General features: G+C 37.3%; 1 protein-coding gene across 1 annotated transcript in view; it reads left to right on the forward strand.

The window, feature by feature from the left end:
• Nucleotides 1–2596, forward strand: part of Capza2 (capping actin protein of muscle Z-line subunit alpha 2) — a 40565-nt gene extending 37969 nt beyond the window's left edge. The window contains exons 9-10 of the mRNA XM_026410299.2: nucleotides 353–415; nucleotides 1171–2596. Coding sequence (XP_026266084.1) covers nucleotides 353–415; nucleotides 1171–1311 — 204 coding nt within the window. The 3' untranslated portion in view covers nucleotides 1312–2596. The remainder of the gene's footprint in view (nucleotides 1–352; nucleotides 416–1170) is intronic.
• The last annotated feature ends 24595 nt before the right edge of the window (nucleotides 2597–27191 follow it).

The raw sequence follows: 27191 nt of genomic DNA on the forward strand, positions 1-27191 counted from the left end.
GTCATTAGTTAGAAATCTGTGTCTAATTTCTTACCTATAAAGGTTGTCTGTTGGATTGCATCTTAAATATTACACTTGAATTTTCATCAGTGTACATTATTAAGATTTAACTTATTTTAATAAGTTAAATGTAGATACCAGGCTCATTCTGTGGACTTTTAAAATACTTTTGCCAGGTTCCCCTTGGACTTAGAGTAATTGATCATACAGTTTTCCTTTTACTTGTTACCATCTTCATCTATGTTATTTATTAAATTATAATATTTTATTAACTATGCATATATTTAAACATAATAGTGTCCTTAGTTTTAAATTGCTGTTTCATTTACTTTTTGTTATATTTTTTATTCAGAGTGAGATGCAGACAGCAAAAGAATTTATAAAGATTGTAGAAGCTGCAGAAAATGAATACCAGGTATGATTTTTTTTTCCAGGTATGATTTTTAAAAGTATAATGTATTTTCACTTATGAATGGCATTGAAATTTTAATTTCAACCATACTCCTGAGTTTTTTCATTTTTTTACCATATGAAATACAGTCATCTTCTTGTGTGTTTGCTTTGAGTACAAGGGCAGACTTGTAAAAGTAGAGTCAAAAAGAGTGGGAAATAAATTCAATTAAATTTTATAAAATTTGTAAAATTTTTAAAATAATAAGCGTCAACTTTAGCTAACTGAAATTTCTGAGTATGGGTCAAGTATGCCAAGATTTCTAATTTTAAGAGATGTTCCTTAAACTATTTGAACTGTTTGTAATCTGCTTTAGATCACATTTGATTTTATGTTCTACCATTTACATTATTTATCAGTTTCTAAACTACACACTTGAATTTAAGCATTTAATTTGTGAATCAGATAAGTTCCTACCCCTTGTAAACAGTCATTCATAAGTTGTTCTGAATGAAATAATAAAATAGATTTAAAATGAGAACAAGTATTAAATCTAATTTATAATTTCATTTCTTTAAATTAAATTATTTAAAATGATTATAAGCTTTTTGTAAATGGTTTTAAACAGCTTTTAATAAAACCATATTGGGATTTTTTTATTTGACTGTAAGCAGTGAAATAGGCTGCTTAAATAAAGATTGTTATGAAAACATTAATGTGTTTATACATTGTTTTGTTCATTTCATTTGTTTTAAACTTCTGACTACTGTTTTTCATAGACTGCCATCAGTGAGAATTATCAGACAATGTCGGACACTACTTTCAAAGCCTTACGTCGACAGTTGCCAGTTACACGTACTAAGATTGATTGGAACAAGATTCTTAGCTACAAGATTGGCAAAGAGATGCAGAATGCATAAGATGAACATTGCATGACCGGATCATTTTAGTGTCTTTGCGTTTAAAAAAAAAAAAAATTGTTGCAAAAGTATTCAGAACTGTCAAGCTGCCCAGTCAACATGGGCTATTGCCATTTAAAATCACTGTAATTAATTAGTTTGGTTAGAGCACAAAGCTTAGCTAATCAACCATTATTTTTCTTTTTTTTTGTTCGAAGAGGGCTGAAAATGAGTTTAGTTTAAGTGTCCTTTACTTTCTGTTATTATTTCCTTTCTTTCTTACAATGAAAAGATGATTCCTCTAGTTTATGGTTCAAAGTTTTTGAAGTATTTCAAAAATATTTTACTTACTGTAACCCTAAAATTGTCTTTTGGCTTATGAAATGGGTAACTTTTGATATTAGCCCAATTCTTTTTAATGGGGTCAATAATGGACATTCTAGTTTAAGGTGGTTGATAGACTTAGCCATATATGCTGCTAAAGAAATTGTCTACCTTCCCTCCCCCTCACCTCTTCCACTTATGTAAGATTGAGATTAAAGAAAAAGCATTTTCTATATCAATTGTGTTAAACCTTTCAGTAAGGTTATTTAGCTAGCTTAGTGTTTAACTAAACTTTTTTTAAACAAGGCCAAGGTCTATTGCTATTTTGAGATTCTGAAATTAAATGAGAATACTTACTCCAGAAATGCATCTAATGCTTTTTTTCTTGTGACAGTTACGCAAATTAGCTTGAATTCCGTATGTCCCTGAGTTATTTTTATCATAAAGCCACAAATGTATTATAACAAGGCAAATTGTAATATATATAATCCTGAACTCATGACCATGTCTCGGTTTATTTTTTTTCCTTGGATTGAAAAGTACTGAAATTCAATGTGACATTAAAATGAAAATTTTCCTATTTATTTGAGTACAAAATCACCAGTGAGTCCTATACTATTTTGAAATATTTTCTTTGGATATTGTAATTCTCAATTCATTGTAACTTAAAAAATCTGGGAGTACATATAGTGTGCAGTCTTAAGTTTTTCCATCTTCCTATGCATCATGAGCATGTTTGTAATATTTTAAAAAATAGATTTACTGATACCACAGGAATTTTAAGCCTGTGGTAAGTGTTAGTATTTACTATAAGGAGTTGGGTGGATTTATGGGTTCTTTCAGTAGAGTTTTAATGCTTATACTGGAGTGGAATCCATTCTTCACATACTCCTACAGATGTCTGGGCCTGGAAATGTTTTTTTAAAAAACAATAACAAAACACCACTTTTATTATGTATAATAAAATATTTCATTAGCTTGAGTTGTATAGATTTTTTAAAATTCTCTCAAAGCATGTTATTTAATTTCTTTTTAAAATCACTTGGACTTTGAAAGCACTGAGAATATAATATGAAATTATGACATCTGGGGCTAATTTTCTCTTTAGTTTAGAAGTTTGGGCATATTGGGATGCCCAGGGAATAATGAATTGATAGCATTAATTATCTGCTCTTGTTTTAAAAGATACTCTCAAAAAATTGAAAACGATTCTGAACTATAGATACCAGGTAAATCTGTATTGAAGCTTGTTTGTATCACTTGGATTATTGTGGATTTATATGGAGACCAATTATTTTGGCTGTTTTATAATTTGGAAGACATTCTTGAAAATAAGCAGCTGTTTTTTAAGATTTGCATGTGAAAGGTAGAATTATCAAAAGTAATTCAGAACACATGCCAAAATAATGGTTACTCAGTAGACTAGTGTTTTGTAGGCTATGAATCACGTTTTATTACAGTAAAAGATGAATGAAGTTCAGAGATATGGTTTTAATAGGAACCTTAAAGGCTACTATGTTGAATAGGCTGAAGTGTGGGAGCAGAAGCAGAACAAGAAGGAGGCTACTGCAGTAGTGCTGTTGAAAGAGACTGCTGTTGTGGACTGAGATGGTTATAGAAGTGGTGAAGTGGTAGATGAAACAGCTAGATTTGCTAAGAGCATGATTGTGGAACATGAAATAAAGAGAATAGATGAGGGTGTTTGAGGCTTGAGAAATTGGGGAAGATTCTGGAAGGAGCAGGTAGGGGTTTGGGGCAGGGATCTGGTTAGGAGCTTGGTTTTAGATTTCAAGGGGAAATACCATGTAACAGGAAGCAAAAGAATGCTCTGGGTTAAAAGAATGGGAGAGAGAATGAGCCTGGGAAACAGTTTGATAGCCAAGATGAAAGACTCCTCCATTAGTGATAACTGGTTTAAAGCTACAAAGTGCAGGCATAGAGTGCTTGAATTGAATTCAAGAATTCTGAATTCTGAATTCAGAATTCTGATTTCTTACAAATTCCTAAAAAGTGAAATTCTTAGTAAGTTAGTTAAGGATAACTATAGACAAGTGTTTCTAGCATTTTAATAGCCTTTTCTATGTTTAAAATTATTTAGACTTTTAATACCACACTGAAAGCTTTGGAAAACGGAAGATGCTTTCAAAAGATCTTCACACTGAGCATTAGCCAGGTATTGAGTATAAAATATAAAGTCACAGTTAGCCAACAGTTGACTCAGGCTTTATAATGGATGCATGTTATAAAACGTCCCAAGAAAAATGTGTCTTTCTGTTCCCTTATGGTGGATTATTTCAAAGCAGAATCACAAAATCGTCTAGATTTTGGTACTTGAAAAACTGAGAGCTTTTTAAAGATACACTTTTTGTTTTGTCATCTGCAAATTCGACATTTTGGGTATTATGCAAAAGCTTTACTGTATGATTGGCCAGGAGTGCTAGCTATTGAAGAATATACAAGTAGTTACCAATTAAATTTAAAAGGGCCAATTAAACTTTTAAGGTCTTGTAGATAACAGAATTCAATGTCATGTCATTTAAGATTAATCAGACTATATCCAAAGGACAATTCTAGGAATTATAAACTTATGAAAATATGAAACTGTTTCTTAAAGGAGTCTAAATTTGTCATGGGCCTGTAGCAGCATTTTCCAGTCTTTTCCTCATCACAACATATATGGAAAAGGCTGGAACTCATAAGGCACATTGCAGAGAATGGGTAAGTCAGCTTGCTGGTTGAGGGAGTCAGTTTTTAGCACACTTTGAATCTACTTAGGAAGTAGAGACACAAATAATACATTGAAGGACATGTTTATTTTAAGATTCAAGGTGGTTCTAGTTACAGTGGTGCACACCTGTAATCCCAATGGCAGGAGGATTGTGAGTTCAAAGCCAGCCTCAGCAAAAAGCAAGACGCTAAGCAACCCTGTCTCTAAATAAAATACAAACTAGGGCTGGGAATGTGATTCAGTGGTTGAGTGCCCCTGAGTTCTATCCATGGTAAACCCCTCCCCCTCCACCACCATCAAAAACAAAACAAAACAAAAAAAAGATTTTAAGATTCTTCAAACCTTACTTACCTAAGGTGTCTAGCCAAGGAAGGTTTTCTGGAAAGGATGAGTTTTAAGCTCTACTTGAGCACACTAATATATATGTATTTTTTTTTAAGTATGCATATAACTGGTAGGCAGGAGATCCCCTCATATCAGTAAAGCAGCAGAATACAGATAACAGACTCCTACAATAGAGATGTCAGAAATCAAAAAATATCCAGTTGAAAACTAAATCTGAGAGCTGGGGTTGTGGCTCAACAATAGAGCACTCACCTAGCATGTGTGGGGCCCTGGGTCCAATCCTCAGCACCACATAAAAATAAAGTTATTGTGTCCAACTACAACTAGAAAATAAAATAAAAAAACCTAAATCTGAGTTGTTAAAACACTACAGTACAAAATGAAATTACTCAGAATAAAGTTAAAAATATAAGTGTTCTTATAATCTATAATATGTCTAATGAGATAATAAGATTTTTTTATCCCTAGTTTTGATATAACATAACAACAGTGTATATTAATTTAATTCAATTTTCATTTTGTGCATTGTGACTGAATCAGACAACAAACATTTCTTCTACACAGACTGACTAGAAAACATGTATCACAGATGCCTTATCAGCCACTCATTGTAGCAACAAATCTCCATTCATTAGCTTGTAGGACTACATGGAATTGAGCTCTGATTTATAGATTAAGAGAAGACTGTGAAGGAAATAAAATTGTTGTTTCTTAGAATAATGGGTTCTTAGGAAAATTTGTAAAATACCCAGTCTTTTTAGCCAAATAAATTTCCAAGCAGTTCTCTTACTAAAAGAATACCCCAGTCTTGCTCACTGAACTGTAGAAACTTATCTTCATCTTTGTCTTCATGTTGTGTGGTGCTAACTTGCCTACCTAGCAAAAGCTATCCTGATTCTGAATACAGATACCTGTCTTCCCAGACTTTTACCTGGAAAAGTGAGTGCTTGCCTCCTGTTTCCCAAAGTAATACCCAAAGGAAATACCCAGGAACTGAAGCTGCAGCTCTCCTAGGTATAAATTAAGCACTTGGGAAGACTTTTTAGTTCTTTTCCAACAGCAAAATATGGAGGATCAGGGTTCTGCCAAGTGTTTCAGGCCCTGAAAGCATCTCAGTTGATGAAAAAGCAAAATGAGGAAAATGAGGGGGAAAGCCAAGAAAAGAAAATCCTGCCCATGTACAGTGACTTTTTTCCTCACTGGGACTTTATGGAGGAAAAAGGAAATAAATTCCATTGAAGGTACTAGAAATGTCAAAAAACCTTAAGCCAATCTAAATATCTGGCAATGAAGAATGAATGCACATAGTGTGGATTGTTCTATTGCATAGCATAGAACTTTTGAGAACTCATAATTCAGAGCTTCATATAGTAACATACTACAAAAATGTTGAGAAAAGCAAGTTATGGAAGGTACACTAGGATATTGTGTTTAAAAATGTGTAAAATAATATATTTGTTTTTATCATTTTATATAAATCAAATGTATAAAACTTGTAATGGACTACAAAGCCAAATCCAGATAATAAATGTGAGGAGGACATATTAAAGAGTGGGATTTGGGAATGGCACAGAGATTCGATTGCACCCCTGGGAGTTTCTTAAACTGGTTCATATGTATATGGGTGTTCATTTCAACATTCTCACTTTTTTATTATGCCTATTTTTCACTTAAAAATTATAACTTAGGCTCACATTTAGAACTTCATGAAATAGATATAAAACCTGACTTAGGTAGAAAAGTGGCAAAGTTCATATCCATATACTAAATTGAAGAGAAAATTTTCCAATACCTTTTGAAAAAGTCACTAAATTCATATGTCTTATAGTGAATTTTATCTGTTTCTGTATTTAGATAATTTTCTGTGTTACAGGAATTGTTCTAGGTGGTAAGAAAAAGTGTAGCAAAAGTTTTAAAATAGTGTCAAAATTTTTTAAAAAACTGATGAAATTTCCTTGTAAAGTTGATAGCAAAATTTCTTTTTTTTTTATTGGTTGTTCAAAACATTACAAAGCTCATGACATATCATCTTTCATACATTTAATTCAAGTGAGTTATGAACTCCCATTTTTACCCCAAATACAAATTGCAGAATCACATCAGTTACACATTCACAATTTTTACATAATGCCATATTAGTGACTGTTGTATTCTGCTGCCTTTCCTATCCCCTACTATCCCCCCTCCCCTCCCCTCCCCTCCCCTCCCATCTTCCCTCTCTACCTCATCTGCTGTTGTTCAATTCTCTCCCTTGTTTCCCCCCCCTTTCCCCTCACAACCTCTTATATGTAATTTTGTGTAACATTGAGGGTCTCCTACCATTTCCATATGCTTTCCCTTCTCTCTCCCTTTCTCTTCCCCCACTCGTCTCTGTTTAATGTTAATCTTTTCCTCATGCTCTTCCTCCCTGTTCTGTTCTTAGTTGCTCTCTTTATATCAAAGAAGACATTTGGCATTTGTTTTTTAAGGATTGGCTAGCTTCGCTTAGCATAATCTGTTCTAATGCCATCCATTTCCCTGCAAATTCTATGATTTTGTCATTTTTTAGTGCTGCATAATACTCCATTGTGTATAGATGCCACATTTTTTTTTATCCATTCATCTATTGAAGGGCATCTAGGTTGGTTCCACAATCTAGCTTTTGTGAATTGTGCCGCTATGATCATTGATGTGGCAGTATCCCTACAGTATGCTCTTTTAAGATCCTCAGGGAATAGTCCGAGAAGGGCGATAGCTGGGTCAAATGGTGGATCCATTCCCAGCTTTCCCAGGAATCTCCATACTGCTTTCCAAATTGGCCCCACCAATTTGCAGTCCCACCAGCAGTGTACAAGTGTACCCTTTTCCCCACATCCTCGCCAGCACTTGTTGTTGTTTGACTTCATAGTGGCTGCCAATCTTACTGGAGTGAGATGATATCTTAGGGTGGTTTTGACTTGCATTTCTCTGACTGCTAGAGATGGTGAGCATTTTTTCATGTACTTGTTGATTGATTGTGTGTCCTACTCTGTGAAGTGTCTGTTCAGGTCCTTGGCCCATTTGTTGATTGGGTTATTTGTTATCTTATTGTTTAATTTTTTGAGTTCTTTGTATATTCTGGATATTAGGGCTCTATCTGAAGTGTGATGGGTAAAAATTTGTTCCCATGATGTAGGCTCCCTATTTACCTCTCTTATTGTTTCTCTTGCTGAGAAAAAACTTTTTAGTTTAAGTAAGTCCCATTTGTTGATTCTTGTTATTAACTCTTGGGCTATGGGCGTCCTATTAAGGAATTTGGAGCCTGACCCCACAGTATGTAGATTGTAGCCAACTTTTTCTTCTATCAGATGCAGTGTCTAATTTGATAACTAGGTCCTTGATCCATTTTGAGTTAAGTTTTGTGCATGGCGAGAGAAAGGGATTCAGTTTCATTTTGTTGCATATGGATTTCCAATTTTCCCAGCACCATTTGTTGAAGATGCTATCCTTCCTCCATTGCATGCTTTTAGCCCCTTTATCAAGTATAAGAAAGTTGTACTTTTGTGGATTGGTTTCTGTGTCCTCTATTCTGTACCATTGGTCCACCTGCCTGTTTTGGTACCAGTACCACGATGTTTTTGTTACTATTGCTTTGTAGTACAGGTTGAACTCTGGTATCGCTATACCTACAGATTCACACTTCCTGCTTAGAATTGCTTGTACTATTCTGGGTCTTTTGTTTTTCCATATGAATTTCATGATTGCTTTATCTATTTCTACAAGAAATGCCGTTGGGATTTTGATTGGCATCACATTAAACCTGTAGAGAACTTTGGGTAATATCGCCATTTTGATTATGTTAGTTCTGCCTATCCATGAACAGGGTACATTTTTTCATCTTCTAAGATCTTCTATCTCTCTCTTTAGGGTTCTGTAGTTTTCGTTGTCTAAATCTTTCACCTCTTTTGTTAGGTTGATTCCCAAGTGTCTTATTTTCTTTGAGGATATTGTGAATGGAGTGGTTTTCCTCATTTCCATTTCAGAAGTTTTGTTGCTGATATACAGGAATGCCTTTGATTTATGAGTGTTGATTTTATATCCTGCCACTTTGCTGAATTCATTTATTAACTCTAGCAGTTTCTTTGTAGACCCTTTTGGGTCTGTTAAATATATTATCATGTCATCCACAAATAGCGATAATTTAAGTTCTTCTTTTCCTATTTTTATGCCTTTAATTTCTTTTGTCTGTCTAATTGCTCTGGCTAGTATTTCAAGAACTAAATTGAATAGAAGTGGTGATAGAGGGCATCCCTGTCTTGTTCCAGATTTTAGAGGGAATGCCTTCAGTTTTTCTCCATTTAGGATGATGCTAGCATGAGGTTTAGCATATATAGCTTTTACCATGTTGAGGTAAGTTCCTGTTAACCCTAGTTTTTCTAGTGTTTTGAACATAAAGGGATGCTGTACTTTGTCAAATGCTTTTTCTGCATCTATCAAGATGATCATATGGTTCTTGTCTTTAAGTCTATTGATGTGGTGGATTACATTTATTGATTTCCGTATATTGAACCAGCCTTGCATCCCAGGGATGAATTCTACTTGATCATGATGCACAATTTTTTTGATGTGCTTTTGTATTTGATTTGCCAGGATTTTATTGAGAATTTTTGTATCCAAGTTCATTAGAGATATTGGTCTGTAGTTTTCTTTCTTTGAAGTGTCTTTGTCTGGTTTCGGGATCAGGGTGATGTTGGCCTCATAGAATGAATTTGGAAGAACTCCTTCTTTTTCTATTTCTTGAAATAGCTTGAAAAGTATTGATATTAATTCTTCTTTGAAGGTTTTGTAGAACTCCACTGTATACCCATCCGGTCCAGGGCTTTTTTTGGTTGGTAGTCTTTTGATGGCTTCTTCTATTTCTTCTTTTGTTATTGGTCTGTTTAAATTGTGTGTGTCTTCCTGACTCAATCTGGGCAGATCGTATGACTTAAGAAATTTATTGATATCTTCATTATCTTCTATTTTATTGGAATATAGGGTTTCAAAATACTTTCTAATTATCTTCTGTATTTCTGTAGTGTCTGTTGTGATATTGCCTTTTTCATCCCGTATGTTAGTAATTTGAGTTCTCTCTCTTCTTCTCTTCATTAGCATGGCTAAGGGCCTGTCGATCTTATTTATTTTTTCAAAGAACCAACTTTTAGTTTTTTCAATTTTTTCAGTGTTTTTTTTTTGTTTGTTTCAATTTTTTTGATTTCTGCTCTAATTTTAATTATTTCTTGTCTTCTACATTTGCTGTTGTTTTGCTCTTCCTTTTCTAGGTTTTTGAGGTGTAGTGTGAATTCATTTATTTGTAGTTTTTTCCTTTTTTTTGAGGAAAGAACTCCAAGAAATGAATTTCCCTCTTAAAACTGCTTTCATTGTGTCCCATAGATTCCGGTATGTTGTGTCTGTATTGTCATTTGTCTCTAAGAATTTTTTTATCTCCTCCTTTATGTCTTCTGTAACCCATTGATCATTCAGTAACATATTGTTCATTTTCCATGTGATGTAGGATTTTTCCTTCCTTCTTTTATCATTGATTTCCAGTTTCATTCCATTATGATCAGATATGGTGCATGATATTATCTCCACACCTTTATATTTACTAAGAGTCGCCCTATGGCATAATATGTGGTCTATCTTTGAGTAGGATCCATGTGCTGCTGAGAAGAACGTGTATCCACTTGATGATGGTTGATATATTCTATATATGTCGGTTAAGTTTAGGTTATTGATTGCGTTATTGAGTTTTATAGTTTCTTTGTTCAGCTTTTGTCTAGAGGATCTGTCCAATGGTGAGAGCGGTGTGTTGAAGTCCCCCATAATTATTGTGTTGTGGTCTATTTGACTCTTGAACTTGAGGAGAGTTTGTTTTATGAACGTTGCAGCACCATTGTTTGGTGCATACAAATTGATAATTGTTATGTCTTGATGGTGGATGGTTCCTTTTAACAATAAATAGTGTCCTTCTTTATCCCTTTTGATTAACTTAGGTTTGAAGTTGATTTTATTCGATATGAGTATGGCCACTCCTGCTTGCTTCCGAGGGCCATGTGAGTGGTATGATTTTTCCCAACCTTTCACCTTCAGCCTGTGTATGTCTTTTCCTAGCATCTGAAGGCAGCATATTGTTGGATTTGTTTTCTAATCCAGGTTACTAGCCTATGTCTCTTGATTGGTGAATTTAAGCCATTAACATTTAAGGTTACAATTGAAATATGGTTTGTACTTCCAGTCATGTTTATTTATTTATTTATTTTAGTTTGGCTAGTTTTTCCTCTTTGGTTATTTTTCTCCACCTTTACTGAGATACCTCCCACTGTTAGTTTTGGGCACTATTTTTCAATTCCTCTTCTTGTAGTATTTTGCTCAAAATGCTTTGCAGTGCTGGTTTTCTGGCTGTGAATTCTTTTAGCTTTTGTTTATCATGAAAGATTTTAATTTCATTGTCAAATATGAATCTTAATTTTGCTGGTTACAGTATTCTTGGTTGGAATCCATTATTTTTCAGCGTTTGAAATACGTTGTTCCAGGATCTTCTCGCTTTCAGCGTCTGTGATGAAAAATCCGTTGTTAACCTAATTTGTTTACTCCTGAATGTGATCTGCCTCCTTTCTCACGTAGCTTTTAATATTCTCTCCTTGTTTTGTATGTTAGCTATCTTCATAATTATATGTCTTGAAGTTGGTCTATTACGGTTTGGGATGTTTGGGGTCCTGTAGGCTTCCAGGATTTGGCAATCCATTCCATCTTTCATCTTTGGGAAGTTTTCTAGGATTATTTCATTTAATAAGTTGTCCATTCCTTTGGTTTGAAACTCTATGCCTTCTTCTATCCCAATGACTCTCAAATTTGGTTTTTTTTTATGAGATCCCATATCTCTTGGATAGATTGCTCGTGAGATTTAAGCATCTTTTCTGTGTTGACTATATTCTTTTCAAGCTGATAAACTTTGTCTTCATTATCTGATGTTCTGACTTCTTGATCTAGTCTATTTGTAATATTCTCGTTTGAGTTTTTAATCTGGTTTATGGTTTCTTGCATTTCTAGGATTACTGTTTGGTTTTTTTTTTTAAATCTCTATCTCCTGGTAAAGCTCGTTCTTTGCAGTTTGAATTTGTTTGTTTAGTTCGTTTTCAAAATATACTTTCAATGCTTGGACTTGCTGTCTCATGTCTTCTCTAATATTCCATTCCAACTGAGTTAGGTATGCCTTGATTTCTTTCCCTGTCCATGTTTCTGATGCTTCTAGGTCCTCCTGTAGATTTAAGTTGTCTTGCATTGTTTGTAGTCCTTTTTTCCCTTGTATTTTCATGTTGTTCACGTTACTTTCCAGCTCTGTTTGACTGCTGTGTAACTGCTTTCTCCTATACATTTGTTTTGGCTTTGTATATCTCGGTTGTCTCTCCTTTGTGGTGGGAGATAATGCCTAGAAATGTTGGGCTTTATTGTACTTTAAAGCTGATTCATTCAATTCATAAAAGGCTTCCAGGTTCTGTATGCATATAGTGATTTGTTGTTTGTTCTTAGGACTATATATTTAGGTTAGGTGCTATGATGGTACAAGGGTTAGTATGTCTTGGCTACTTTAGAAGATTGCTCTACTGAAGGTGGATACTAACAGGCAATTGGATCAGGGTGTTGGTAGTAGCTAGGTATTTAGGAGGCCTATAGACAGCCTCGAGACATTCACCTATTTGCATTTAGACAATTACATGTAATGGAAGACGTAATGCTTGGGATGAAAGTGGGGGGGTAGGGGAATGAAGATGCTCTTAAAAAGAAAGAAGGAGAGAGAGATAGATTAGAGGAGAATGAAAAGAACAATAAAACTTGAAACAGGAAAGAAAGAGAAGGAAGAGGGGAGAACAGAGAGAGAAGAAAAAAAATATATTGAAGTCTGAGAGATCCATTTTCTTCTCTTCCAGTAGGCGGAGCTGTGCCCTCCGAGCAGAGCTTCTGCTCTCTACCTGCCCATAGCAATCCCTGTAAAGCGTCTCCTGGGAGTCTCTCAGACTTGTCAGTCCAGAGCCGTTTCACTTCTCCGGCCCTTACCCCCCTTCCTCCTGTCAGCCAGCCAGCCAGATCCTGTTCACCAGAAGTGGTTCCCCAGAGATCTAGTTACACTTGCAGCCCCACCGCGTGTCCCATTTAAGCCCCAGTGCTGTGGTAAACTGGCTGCTAAGACCTTGGGAGTCACCACTGGTGATATGGGGGGTTGGGGGTCGGGGATCCCCTCTACTTCCCTACAGACATGACCCCTGAAAGGTCCATGAACTTTCCTGGCTGCTTGTATCTGGATGGGGAGGGAGTCACACACCTGCTAAAGTGTATTTTGCTGGGAAGGAATTCCATCGGCCGAACTCCGATGACGTCACCTCTCTGCTATGGCAGGCCCCAGGCTCCTTGCCGGAGTATCCAAAGGGAGGGGTTGCCGCAGTCTGGCTGGGCACAATTCAGGAGCCACTTGTCAAAAGAAACTAACTTTATTTTTAGAACTACAAACGCCAAGCAAAACAGCTCCTCAGGAAAAACCCTCAGAGCCCAACTGCCACCACCGGCTTCCACAAGCCTCTCCCCACACAAACCACTCCACCTCCCACAATCCTCCTGCTCTTGAGGCCGATTGGCTGGGTCGCGTGGGCGGAGCCAAAGAAGTCCCCCAATGAGCAGTTCCGTAGTCTGAAGGGCAGGGAAACAGCCCAATGAACATCACCGCAGAGAAGCCAATCAGCTAGATGTTGCTGGGGCCGCTGTGAGCCAATCATCAGCTGGCAGTCTGAAGGGCAGGGAAACAGCCCAATGAACATCACCGCAGAGGAGCCAATCAGCTAGATGTTGCTGGGGCCACTGTGAGCATCAGCCGGCAGCTGGAAGTTTGCTGGGGCCCCTTTGGCTGTGGCTCTCAACATCTCCCCCTCTCTGTTTAAACAACAAGCATGTGGCTTGGGGACCGTGCCTGCCTTAGGTTGTCCAATACTACATATGGTCCTTACCCGTCTTCGGATGAGCTGACCTCAGGGCGTCAGCCTCCTGTCTTAGGTTGGTACCATTGTAATTGGATCTTACCCGTCATTGACTACCGGTCCAGTATACAGCCACACCTGTGGAGAGGTACCAGCGGGGGGGTGAGGTTCTTTGCCTCACCTCTGTTGGCTCCCAAATAGTTGAACGATCATGACAAGCAGAAGGGAGGAAGATATACCAAGCCAATCGATAGCTCTTGTTGGAAAAATTGTACCACCGATGACATCATCAGCAAAAATACTCCAACACTACCACAAGTCGCTGCACCAACATAGTTCACAATGCATACAAGTGAGTTTACAATGCATACAAGTGACACATAGTTTAGGCAAGTTCTGTAAGCGGTTCAGTGATGGCTATTGCAGAAACTGTAGATTAGTTTTATCCTTGTCTTCACTGGCACAGGGATGAAGATAGGAATTCTGGCAATAATGGCTAAAGAAAAAATTATATAACATTCTAGAAGGTACTAAAAGAAAATAATTTTCTTAACAATTTACATTATCTTCACTGGTACTGGGATGAAGATAGAAATTCTGGCAATAATGGCTAAAGAAAACATTGTGTAACATTCCAGAAGGCACTAAAAGAAAACAATTTTCTTAACAATTTACATTATCTTCACTGGTACTGGGATGAAGATAGAAATTCTGGCAATAATGGCTAAAGAAAACATTGTGTAACATTCCAGAAGGCACTAAAAGAAAACAATTTTCTTAACAATTTACATTATCTTGAAAAGAATTATTAAATATAATGAAAAGGATAGGTGAAAGTAAACAAACAGATCTGTTAACCTCCTTTTTTGTTTATATATTAAAATAATTCTTAACAGTTATTTACCCAATTTAAATTAAACCATTTAAATCACGTGAATAAAAAAAATTTTTTTGGATCCATTTTTTTTTATGAGTGCTCATCATATATGATATATGGACATATGTACATTCAAACATATAACACAAAACACAAGTGTGCACACATAACATAATACATACAACACATAACATAATAGTAAAGGTCTTATAACTTTTTATAGGTGAAATCTCCATTGCAATGTTTAAAAACTCTATAGTCAAAAAAAAAAATAGAACTGATCAGCAAAACATTAACCTAGGTCTGTATGAGCTCAAAAAACAAAATAGAACTTCATGATATGGGAAAGGGCAATAATAAAACAGATATTGAAAAAAGCATCCTGGTTCTGTCGCAGATGTAAGGATAGCCAAATTGGAGTTTTGGATATCAGCTATTATTGATTTGAGCCAAATCATCTTCATTTTGGTCTGTAGAATTCGCTTTAGTTAATCTCTCTGGAATCCAAATTGGCTGCTGTTCTCCCTGTGGAAACACACAAACAGACCCCCGACTCCAGACAATCACTGGGTCAGGATTTTAGTTAATCTCTCCGGAATCCAAATCGGATGCTGTTCTTCCTGTGGAAACATATAAACAGGCCCCCGACTCCAGACAATCACTGGGTCAGGACCTTGGTTAATCTCTCTGGAATCCAAATCGGCTGCTGTTCTTCCTGTGGAAACACACAAACAGACCCCCGACTCCAGACAATTACTGGGTCAGGACCTTTCCATTGTCCTGTTAGAATATCTTTCCAAAGTACCTTGGGCTTATGTACATTTTTTGGACACATATGCCTTTCTGCAGCACTAAGTCCTGATGAATCCAAATTTAAAAAGTTTAGAGTAAAAAGGGTTATTTTATGTTTATCTTTGGGGAATATATACCCCTTCCCAATTCCGTCTTTTTGCTTTAATAAGTACATTTTAATAGTTTGATGAGCTCTTTCAACTATGCCTTGTCCCTGTGGATTGTATGGGATTCCTGTTATATGAGTAATGCCAAATGATGAGCAAAATTGTTTAAAAGAAGTAGACGTATAACCAGGGGCATTATCTGTTTTTAACTGTTTTGGAACGCCCACAGTGGCAAAATTTTGTAAGCAATGAGCTATAACATCTTTAGTTTTTTCTCCGGCATGAAGGGAGCCCATCAAAAATCCAGAAGAAGTATCAACTGTAACATGCAAATATTTTAATTTTCCAAATTCTGGCAAGTGTGTGACATCCATCTGCCAAATATGGTTAGGTATCAGTCCTCTAGGATTGACTCCAAGATTAACTTGTGGTAAAAAGGTCACACAATTTTGACATTGTTTTATTATTTGTCTAGCTTGTTCCTTAGTTATTTTAAAACGCTTTTGTAAAGTATTAGCATTGACATGGAACCTTTTATGAAAATTTATAGCTTCTTCTAGTATAGAGAAAATATGTATGTCATGTGTAGTTTTATCTGCTAAATCACTGCCCAAACTAAGGGCTCCAGGCAATCCTGTATGTGCCCTGATATGTCCTATAAAGAATGGATCTTTTCTGTCCCAGATTAAACTTTGTATAGTGGAAAACAAAGAGAAAACAGTAGAAGAAGGCGAAATCCTACCAGCATCTTCAAGGGATACTATAGCATTAACTATATATTGACTATCAGAAAATAAATACAGAATCTTTATACATCAAAAATGTTTGTAATACTGCATTAAGCTCTACCTTTTGAGCTGATTGTTTGGGTACTAAAAATGTAAAAGTTCAATCAGGTGTAACTATTGCTGCTGTACCATTATTTGACCCATCAGTGAATATATTTGGAGCATTCATGATAGGTGTTTTTCTTGTCATTTTTTGAAAAATTACAGGATGCAATGACCAAAAAGACAATAAAGGATTAGATGGTAAGTGGTTATCAAATGAAACATTAGATTTGCACATGATTATTGCCCAAGTATTTAACTCATTAGCTAATTCATCAATTTGATTCATAGTATATGGAGTAATAATTTTATTAGGAGAAATTCCAAACACTGCCTTTGCTGTTTTTATTCCTTTGAGTATTAATTGTCCTACAGCCTCAGGATACCTAGTAAGAATAGTGTTAGGAGAATAAGATAAATGTATCCATAATAATGGACCTTCTTGCCAAAATACTCCTGTAGGAATATTTTTTGTTGGTAGTACAATAAATAATAAAGGCAAACTTATATCAATTCTATCCAAATGCATATTTTCCATATATGTTTCAATGATTTTTAATGCCTTTCTTGCTTCAGGCGTCAACATTCGGGGTGAATTTGGATCTGATGGACCTTTTAGGATATCAAATAAAGGTCCCAATTCTCCTGTTGGAATACCTAGATGAGGCCTTATCCAATTTATGTCTCCTAATAACTTTTGAAAGTCATTAAGTGATTTGAGTTGATCTACTCGTATTTGAATTTTTGGTGGACAGACCATGGTTGAGGATAATAGAACTCCCAAATAATTAATTGGAAAATTTAATTGTACTTTATCTATTGCTATCTCTAGATTATAATTTTTTAATAAGTTTGTAAATGTGGCATAACATTCTAGCAATGTGTTTTTAGCTTTGTGTGCTAATAATATGTCATCCATATAGTGAAATATTTGTAGCTCAGGATTTTGATTTCTAAGTGGCTGGATTACTTTGTTAACATAAATTTGACACATAGTTGGGCTGTTAGCCACCCCTTGAGGGAGTACTTTCCATTCATATCTCTGATCAGGACCTTCATGATTTAGTGCAGGGATAGTAAATGCAAAACGTGGACTATCCTCAGGATGAATTGGAATTGAAAAAAAACAATCTTTAATATCTATAACTAAAACATACCAAGTTTTTGGCAAAGCAGACAACTGAGGAATCCCCGATTGAGCAGGTCCCATAATGACCATTTCATTATTAATGGCTCTTAAATCTTGCAATAATCTCCATTTACCAGATTTCTTTTTGATGACAAAAATGGGAGTATTATGGGGAGATACAGAAGGTTGTATATGTCCTTCCACTAATTGTTGTTTGACCAGATCATGGGCTACTTGTATCTTTTCTTTAGTCAAGGGCCACTGAGGAACCCATACTGGTCTTTCTGATTTCCAGGTAATTTTTATTGTCTCAGTGGCCCTTTGTGAAAATCCAACCCATGTCTGTCTGTTCCTTGATTTATTTGTATTGGTGCTGCTATACCTTGTTCTTGTTTTTCTAATCTTTTTCCTTTCCTAAAACCTTGTCTAGCCATAATAGTGGGTGCATTTTGATTGATATTATTTGTTAATGTCAAACCTAATTGATCTAAGACATCTCGTCCCCATAAATTTACAGGAAGATGATCCAATACATATGGCTGTATAGTTCCTTCACATCCTTCAGGATCCTTCCAATCTAATACCATTGCACTTCTATCGGGATTATTCGCCACTCCTAGGCCTCGAAGCGTTTGAGTGGCTTGTTGTAATGGCCAATGTTTTGGCCATTCTTGACGAGAGATGATGCTAAGGTCTGCACCTGTATCCAGTAGCCCATTAAATTCATGTCCTTGAATATTTAGTTTTAGCATGGGGCGAGAATCTAAATTTAAAGAAAGCATAGCCCAATCTACACCTGTGGAGCCTAATCCCTTGGAACCTCTTTCTACAGCATGACTGGAAAATTTATCATGTAGGCTTGGTATTATTAGTAACTGTGCTATTCTATCTCCTGGTGAAATTACTGATATACCCTTTGGAGAACTGGCTATAATTTTTATTTCACCTTCATAATCGGGATCAATTACCCCAGGACTTATCAAAAGTCCTTTTAGAGTAGAAGAGCTGCGTCCCAATAATAAGCCTACTGTTCCTTTGGGAAGAGGTCCTTTCACCCCTGTGGGAATGATTTGAACTCCCATCTCTGGAGTTAGTACTGATTTGGCGGAGGCGCAGATGTCCAACCCTGCGCTCCCTCTGGTTTGTCTGATGAGGGATCTGATGCCCTGGGCACTACCCTGATGGGGTTGCTGGGGTTGCTGGGTTCCTCCAGTGCTCCGTATATTTGTGGTTTGGGGCCCCGGAGCATTGGGGCACCCTGTCCATTTTTTGGCAACGGAGCCCGATGCCTTTGTCCAAGATATTGTGGATAAACACCTTGTCCTTGTTTTTTTTTTGATAATGGAGTACCCTCTATGGTGGTTTGAGAACGGCATTCATTAGCCCAATATAATGGAGTACCCTCTATGGTGGTTTGAGAACGGCATTCATTAGCCCAATGTCTCCCTCTACGGCATCGTGGGCAAATACCCGGTATTCTACTCCTTTGATACCTAGTTTTGTTAAATCCTCCTCCTATGGGGCAATTCCTTTTAAAATGTCCTGTTTGTTCACAATTGTAGCATGTTCTTGGCCTGGAATCTAAAGCCTGTTTTACTGCAGCTGCCACAATTTGCCCTTGTTCATTAATGTCTCTGGCATCTAAAGCCTGTTTTACTACAGCTGCCATGACTTGCTCTTGTTCATTAATGTCTCTACATTAATGAACAAGAGCAATGTATCCAAAGGGAGGGGTGGGACTGGCCCGTCCCCCGTTGGCTTCAGCTCCCAGCTCGCTAATTCATGAAGGCTTGGCTAAAGACTTCTTCCTGCCAAGCTGCGTCTTGGAGGCTAGCGGGACCCAGTCACGTTTGCTGCGGGCGGACGGGCCGGCAGCCACGCGACTGTGGCTGGCAGATCTGGACCTTTGCATCTCATGGGGCAATCTGTCACTTCAAAAAATCCTAGTAGCTCCCGGCCGGTCTCCAGTGGAATTTTGCTAGGAGATTCTCCGTTGGTAGAATCTAAGCGTTATCTATGCGTCTTTATGACCCCATCACTGGGGGGGTATTGAAAACGCTGCCTCTCCGCCCGCCGCCATGTTGGACAGCAAAATTTCTTAACCTATCAATAACCAAGAATACTACATTGTGGCCAAGTGTAATTTATCCCTGTACTGCAATAATTATTTCTTGTTGGAAAATCTAGCAATGCATCTTAAAGCTACATTAGTATAGTAAAGAAGAAAGACATATAAATCTTCTCAGTAAATACTACTGTAGCATTTGATAAAACCTAGTACCCCCTCTACAACTACAAAAAAAAAAAAAATTTTTTTTAAAGACAAACCATCCGGGCTGGGGTTGTGGCTCAGTGGAAGAGCGCTCACCTAGCACACGCAAGGCCTGGGTTCTATCCTCTAAAAGGATTGTTTCCAACTACAACTAAAAAATAAGCATTTTTTAAAAAGAAAAAAAACATCCACAGGGGAAAACATTTGCCAACTTATATAATAAATTGCTCATTTTTCCTAATGTCAGATTAGTTCCTGCAACACAATAAAATCTGAAAAGTGATCCTTTGACACCTGAGTCCTAACATCCTAACAGCCCTGGTGGTCTCAGACTGACTGGTGGGACATTTATTGAGGAATAAACATATCTTGTTTAAGTCACTGCTGTTTTAGGTTGGTTCTGGTTTTGGTTTTTTATTACTTCTGCCTCTCATCCTGCACAGAATTTATCCTGAAGGTGTAAGGGTCCGGCGGAGCGTCGGAGGGAGAGACCACACAAGAGACTGGCTTCATGCAATTGCAGAAAGGGATTTATTAATTCAGCATGCTGAGGTTCCAGGCTCACTCAGGAAGATAGAGCAGCCCAGAGCCCAGAGCAGAGGTCAAGCAGAGCTTAAGTACACTTTTTGGAGAGGGTGGGGGGCTTTGCATACATCAGAACAAATCATCATGAGGCACGGGAAAATTGAACAACAACTCTGAGACAGGATTAGTACATTCATTGGCGGGAACAGTCTGGGCAGGGGTGATTGGTTACTCCTAAGCGGGGTACACATTTAAACTGATTGGTTTTGGGACCTGGATGCTTACGTGCTGAGCTACTTGGAGCCCTTAGCTATTAAACAACCAGGGAACCAGGAGAAATATTTACTGGGCAGTTCAGGTATTGTCCTAACAGCTACAGGGATTACAGGTTCCGGGGGTAGCAGAGGAATTTTAACAATACCTGGTCTTTTACTCTTTAGCCCAGGCCTTGCAATTTAGAGACTTTACAATGCCCAGTCTTTTACACTTTAACTCAGGCTTTTGCAGCTTAGAATCAGCTTAGAAATTTTACCTTTACAAAGGGAGGTCCTGCAAATAATAAACCCTACAGTGTGGCTTTGGCTACAGTGTGTGTGAACAGGGGTCCTGCTGACCTTGGAGTACAGTGTGATATGCTAGAATGCTGTCTGCTCTATGAGCCCTATGTCACCACTGCTCTCATCTCTGCCCCTGGGCACTAAATACTAGTGATCTCTTCTAAACCTTCTGACATCCAAAATTACCCATTAGAAGAAGCAAGTATTGTCCCCAGTGACTAGGGGAATTCAGTAAAGCATACATATGGCAGGCTGGAAAGTTGGTGTCCCTTGGTTGGCAATGACAAGACATGAATTCTAACCTCAAATACCTTGGAAAGTAAATTAACTCCGCTTTAACAACTGAAAAGATTTAGAATGGTGACCTGTGCCCTCAGGCTGAAGATGGCTACAAACTGAGGTAGAGGGCCTTAACAGCTATTGTGAGGCGCCTGGAAGGTGGGAACAGACTTCTGAGCCCAATTCAATTCCTTACAACTCAAATTTTACAAGGGTTGCCAATGTACTAATTACTAATTCAGAAATGTTACCAAATCCACTGAACCTGTCAGGATTGTTGGTTCTCACTTGTAACTAACTGCAGATCCAGAACGATAATACTAACAGGACATAAGGTTGAAGGCAGGGATGAAAATACACTAAGCATATTTGCTTTAGACCCAAGTCCATCGTCTGAGAAGGCCTATTAGTTTTCTGTTGTTGTGTAGCAAATGACCACAAAATTAATGTTTTAAAATAAGTTTATCCCCAGCAGCTCAGGAGGCTGAGGCAGAAGGATCACAAGTTCAAAGCCAACCTCAGCAATGGTGAGGCACTGAAAAACCTAAAAATACAAAATAAGGCTGGGGATGTGGCTCAGTGGTTGAGTGCCCCTGAGGTCAATCTCTGGTACCCACTCCCCCCCCCCCCAAAAAAAAAAAGAAAAAATATAAGTTTATCTCAATTTCCAAGGGTCCATTCACATTGTTAGCTGGGTCCTCTCTTCCAGGCCTCACCAAGCTAAATTCAAGATGATATCAGGGGCTGCTATCTCATCTGAGAATTGGATTCTTCTAAGGTCAAGTGATTGTTGGCAAAATTCAATTCCTTTGGAATTTAATTCAGGAATGGAATCACTAATTTATTACCCAATAACCACAGTATGTTTGAGGAAAAAGTTTTTAACCATTACATTGAAATAGAAAGTGTAAACCAGAACTATTCTGGGAAAACTGCTACTTTGGGGTCACCATGGTCAATTACAGTAAGCTTTGAAAGCTGTGCAGCCCCAATTGTAGCCAGGAAGGATAATAGACATTGGAGAAAATTCCCCAGGAAATTACAAGGAGTTCTTCATGGAGAGCAGAAACACAGGACTTTTCCATGGGTTAACCAAGGAACTTAACTGCCAGAGTAGAGACCTTGAAATTCATTTTTACTGTAATTGACATATAGTAACTATATATTTATGAGGTATTATGTGACATTTCAGAACATGTATACAATGTGTTGTGCTCAGATCAGAGTAATTAGCATACCTGTCACCTCAACCATTAATCATTTCTTTATGCTGGGAACATTCAAAATCCTCTCTACTAGCTATTTAGAAATGCCCAATTAATTGTTGTCAACCACAGTTATCCCGCTGTGTGACAGGATGTTAGAAGTTATTTCTCCTGTCCAACTGCACCCATGCAGAGTGGTATTTAATAAGCTATGATAATGTGTTACTTTCATTGTGTTCCATTTATGAATTGTAATCATTCCATTTCTACACCTTCATTATATATTGAGTGTGTGGGGGCAGATAACATTTCACTGGTCAAAGGGATAAGCCATGACAGAAACTCGTAGTTGCTTCTTGAATCTCTATTGTTAGCTGCTCATCAGCTTTCTCAGAATATTAGTGACATTTTCCATCTTCCTTAGATCTAGGCTCAGTTCTGGCTGTTGGGAAAAGTGAATATATTGAAGGGAGCCTTCAGGGTCTTTCCTCGGGGTCAGAACTCCTGCATTCCCTTCTCCTTTCCTTCTTTCTCTACCCTATGCTGGAAACGGATGCCCCACCTTGAGCCATTACATCCAGGCACAAATGGTGTTTCAACCCAATGCTTCACACATTGGAGCCCATGCCAGCAGGAACCATCTATTTGGATTTTTACCAGAGAGGGAATTAAGCTTCTATTTTGTTTAAGTCATTGCTATTTTATTTCTTGTCACTTGCAGCTTAAACTAATCTTAAAAGAAAGAGCCTTACTCTTCACCTCAACCCATCTCATCAGATATATAAAAAGGAAAAAAATCCAAATGGGATTTAAGGTCTAGCCAAATAGAATGATGGACATTTTGGTAGTAATATTCTGGAGTTAAAGAATAACTTTCAAAAAACAACAACATACAAAACAAAAAAAAATCACAAAGGAAAAGATTGACATGTTTCTCCTCCCAAAACATTTAAACATTTCTGACTTCAGAATGTATTCAGTATTCTATAGAAAAATATTCACAAAAGAACCTGTTAACAATGGTTACATATGGTCCCTTCATCAGCCTTTTACCTATTAATTTTGTGTTTGGCATCTTTTGTGGTCAGAGATGTTATCACTACATGACTGACTAAGCATTTCAAAGTATCTGCTTGAAAGGAAAAATGGAGGCTGGGGTTTTGGCTCAGTGGTGGAAAGGTTTGATTCTCAGTGAATATAAATAAATAAAATAAATGTCCATAAACAACCATAAAAGTATATTTTAAAAAGAAAAAAAATCAGTTTGAGATTCTGAGCATACCTTTGAGTGGGATGAGATCATTTTTCTGAAATTTTCACCAGAATGGATGTGGTTGTAGTTCCTGAGAGACGCCAACAGATGGCACTGTTCTCACTTCAGGCTAATCAGTTTATGGAGATGTTGGGAGCGGGCGTTGGGGAGAGGCTAGGACACTGTATCTCACCCTCTAGAATACCTAGGTTTGTCAAACTTGGCTGATACTCATCAGAGGGATGTTGGGAAGGAAACTACATGGTTAGCGTCCAAGAAAAGAATGCTGAGAATGTGCAAACATTTAGCCATAAGTTCAGTTATTGCTAACAAACATTTGTAGAACGTTTGAATACATTCAAGGCAAGAGTAGTAACTCAACTGTTCTTGGTCAGCAGCTTATTTGGAGATCTGAAGAAAGTTATGATTTCTCTTCCCAGAATAATGCTTTCATATCTACACATTGCACACGCACTTTCTCTCTCTTTCACCACCCACCCACATACTTCTTTATACAATTTAAGTGTTTCCTGACCTGAATACTCTCTAGAGATTTTATAGGAAATAAAAACTCACAGACCTCCAGTATTAAATTATTTTCAGCATAATTCATTTACTTAACAAACTCTTCTTGAATTCTTCCTGGTTCTAGACAACTTAGGAATCCAGCAATGAATGAGATAGTAAGACCCTTACCCACTAGTGGCACTAAACAAGTTAACAAAAACAAGAAGTCAGGCAGTGAAAAGTCTATAATAAGAAAATAAAACAGGGCTGGGGCTGGGGCTCAGTGGTAGAGCGCTTTCCTGACATGTGTGAGGCCCTGGGTTTGATCCTCAGCACCACATAAAAATAAATAAATAAAATAAAGGTATTGTGTCTACAACTAAAAAGAAAACAAGGGAAAGTCCTCAGTAAATCTATGGCATGTAAACTCAGAGGAAGGAGTGTGGGGGGGGAATACAGTGAAGAGTATTTCTACAAGGGAACAGCCTCCATGAAGTCCCCAAGGTAGCAACTGGGGGAGTGAGTGAGTTTCATGGAGCTGCTGACATTATTCTCACTTCCTCCCAGGATCCTCTTATTAACCACCTCTAATTGATAAAAAAGAAAGAGGGGGCGGAGGGAGAGAGAAAGGAAGAGAGAGAGGGAGGGAAGGAAGGAAAGGGAAGAAAAAAGGTAGCACTTTTTCTTTATTTCTATAACCTAGTTTAAACCTTAAAGACATCCATTGTATAAAAAGGCACATTCTGCAGTGTTAAATGTCCAGAAGGGCAACATTGCCTTCAGATTTTTGGTCTCAAAAAGATGATGGCCCATGAAAATTAAATTCCTCCTTTGAGAACTTTTTTTTTTTTTTTGTACATATGGGCATTGTTTGTTTTCACCAACTTGTATAAATTCATGAGAAAAAAAAAAAAAAGCCGATTATGTCCCTTCCCTTACTAAATGTTCAGCAAATTTCAAGTTAGAAGCCCTCTGGGTAGAACTACTCAGTCATAACATACCTACCAATTAGCACAACCTACTTATTCTCTTATAAAGCCCTATTTATCTGCAGCATAACATAAGGCTATTTTTGCACCCTAAACATATACCTAACAGTGTCCAGTTTATATTTGGTGCTCTTTAAAATCAACTTGTTCCACCCCCTCAGGACACCTATGAAAATAAAGAAAGAAAGAAAGAAAGAAAGAAAGAAAGAAAGAAAGAAAGAAAGAAAGAAAGAAAGAAAGAAAGAAAGAAAGAAAGAAAGAAAAAACAGGCTGACACACAAGTCAGTAAGTTAATCCATTTACTTTATAGGCTCATGTGAAAGAAATGTAAAGATTTTCTTAGAAGGTGATGAAGATATGAAGAGTGTGACTATATCTTGATTATTATTTCCTGTCTTCCTTCTTTCCCATCCTCTTACTCCCCACCTGTCCTTGGTTGTAAGCTCCCTTAGGGCAGGGAATCTTTCTTTTGTTCACCCTTGTGGAGCTCATCTAGAACACCAAATCCCTGGTGAGTGAATGAACTAAGTGGAACAGAAGGTAGCATACTTGTAGAGCAAGTAGCCTATAAAGTATTGTTTGAAATGTGTGTTCATTCACTTTCCGTTGCTATAACAAAATATGTGAGGTTGGACATCTTACAAATGAAAGAGGCATTGGCTTTGGCAAGGGCCACATGACAAAGAGTATCGTGCCAGAAAGGCTTGCAGGAACAATCACATGGCAAGATAGGAAGCTAGAGAGGAGCCAATCTTGTTCTTGTATAACTACTTCCTCTCAAGAATGCACTTAGGATCCCATGAGAGCTGCCTTAATCCCTTCCAAGGGCAGCACCTCCTGATAGTTAAATATTCCTACTAGATCCCACATCTTCAAAAGGTCCCCCACCACCTCTCATCAATGCAGTACAGGATACTGAGCTTCCACCATGTGAAGCATTGATCATAGATCATTTCATCCATAGAACAAGAATACTTTCTAATATACGTTATTTATTCCTAGAAATAATTTCACAAAACTATTCATACCATGATGCTCACTTTCACTCCCATTTACCCCTCCACTGAATTCCTCATTACATTGTACTTCATATCCCTGTACCTTGTATGCCTGTTCTTTTTTTTAAAATTTTTTTTATTGGTTGTTCACAACATTACAAAGCGCTTGACATATCATATTTCATACATTAGATTGAAGTGGGTTATGAACTCCCAATTTTACCCCAAATGCAAATTGCAGAATCACGTCGGTTACACATCCACAATTTTACATAATGCCCTATTAGTAATTGTTGTATTCTGCTACCTTTCCTATCCCCCCTCCCCTCCCCTCCCATCTTCTCTCTCTATCCCATCTACTGTAATTCATTTCTCTCCTTATTTTTTCCCATTCCCCTCACAACCTCTTATATGTAATTTTGTATAGCAATGAGGGTCTCCCTTCATTTCCATGCAATTTCCCTTTTCTCTCCCTTTCCCTCCCATCTCATGTCTCTGTTTAATGTTAATCTTTTCTTCCTGCTCTTCCTCCCTACTCTGTTCATAGTTGTTCTCATTATATCAAAGAAGACATTTGGTATTTGTTTTTTAGGGATTGGCTAGCTTCACTAATCATAATCTGCTCTAGTGCCATCCATTTCCCTGCAAATTCCATGATTTTGTCATTTTTTTAGTGCTGAGTAATATTCCATGGTATATAAATGCCACATTTTTTTTTATCCATTCATCTATTGAAGGGCATCTGGGTTGGTTCCACAGTCAAGCTATTGTGAATTGCGCTGCTATGAACATCGATGTGGCAGTATTCCTGTAGCATGCTCTTTTAAGGTCTTCAGGGAATAGTCTGAGAAGGGCAATAGCTGGGTCAAATGGTGGATTCATTCCCAGCTTTCCCAGGAATCTCCATACTGCTTTTCAAATTGGCCGCACCAATTTGCAGTCCCACCAGCAATGTACAAGTGTACCCTTTTCCCCACATCCTTGCCAGCACTTGTTGTTGTTTGACTTCATAGTGGCTGCCAATCTTACTGGAGTGAGATGGTATCTTAGGGTGGTTTTGATTTGCATTTCTCTGACAGCTAGAGATGGTGAGCATTTTTTCATGTACTTGTTGATTGATTGTATATCCTCCTTTGAGAAGTGTCTGTTCAGGTCCTTGGCCCATTTGTTGATTGGGTTATTTGTTATCTTATTGTTTAATTTTTTGAGTTCTTTGTAT

The sequence above is a fragment of the Urocitellus parryii genome, chromosome 3 (genome assembly GCF_045843805.1).
Source record: "Urocitellus parryii isolate mUroPar1 chromosome 3, mUroPar1.hap1, whole genome shotgun sequence".
In the NCBI taxonomy this organism is placed as follows: domain Eukaryota; kingdom Metazoa; phylum Chordata; class Mammalia; order Rodentia; family Sciuridae; genus Urocitellus; species Urocitellus parryii.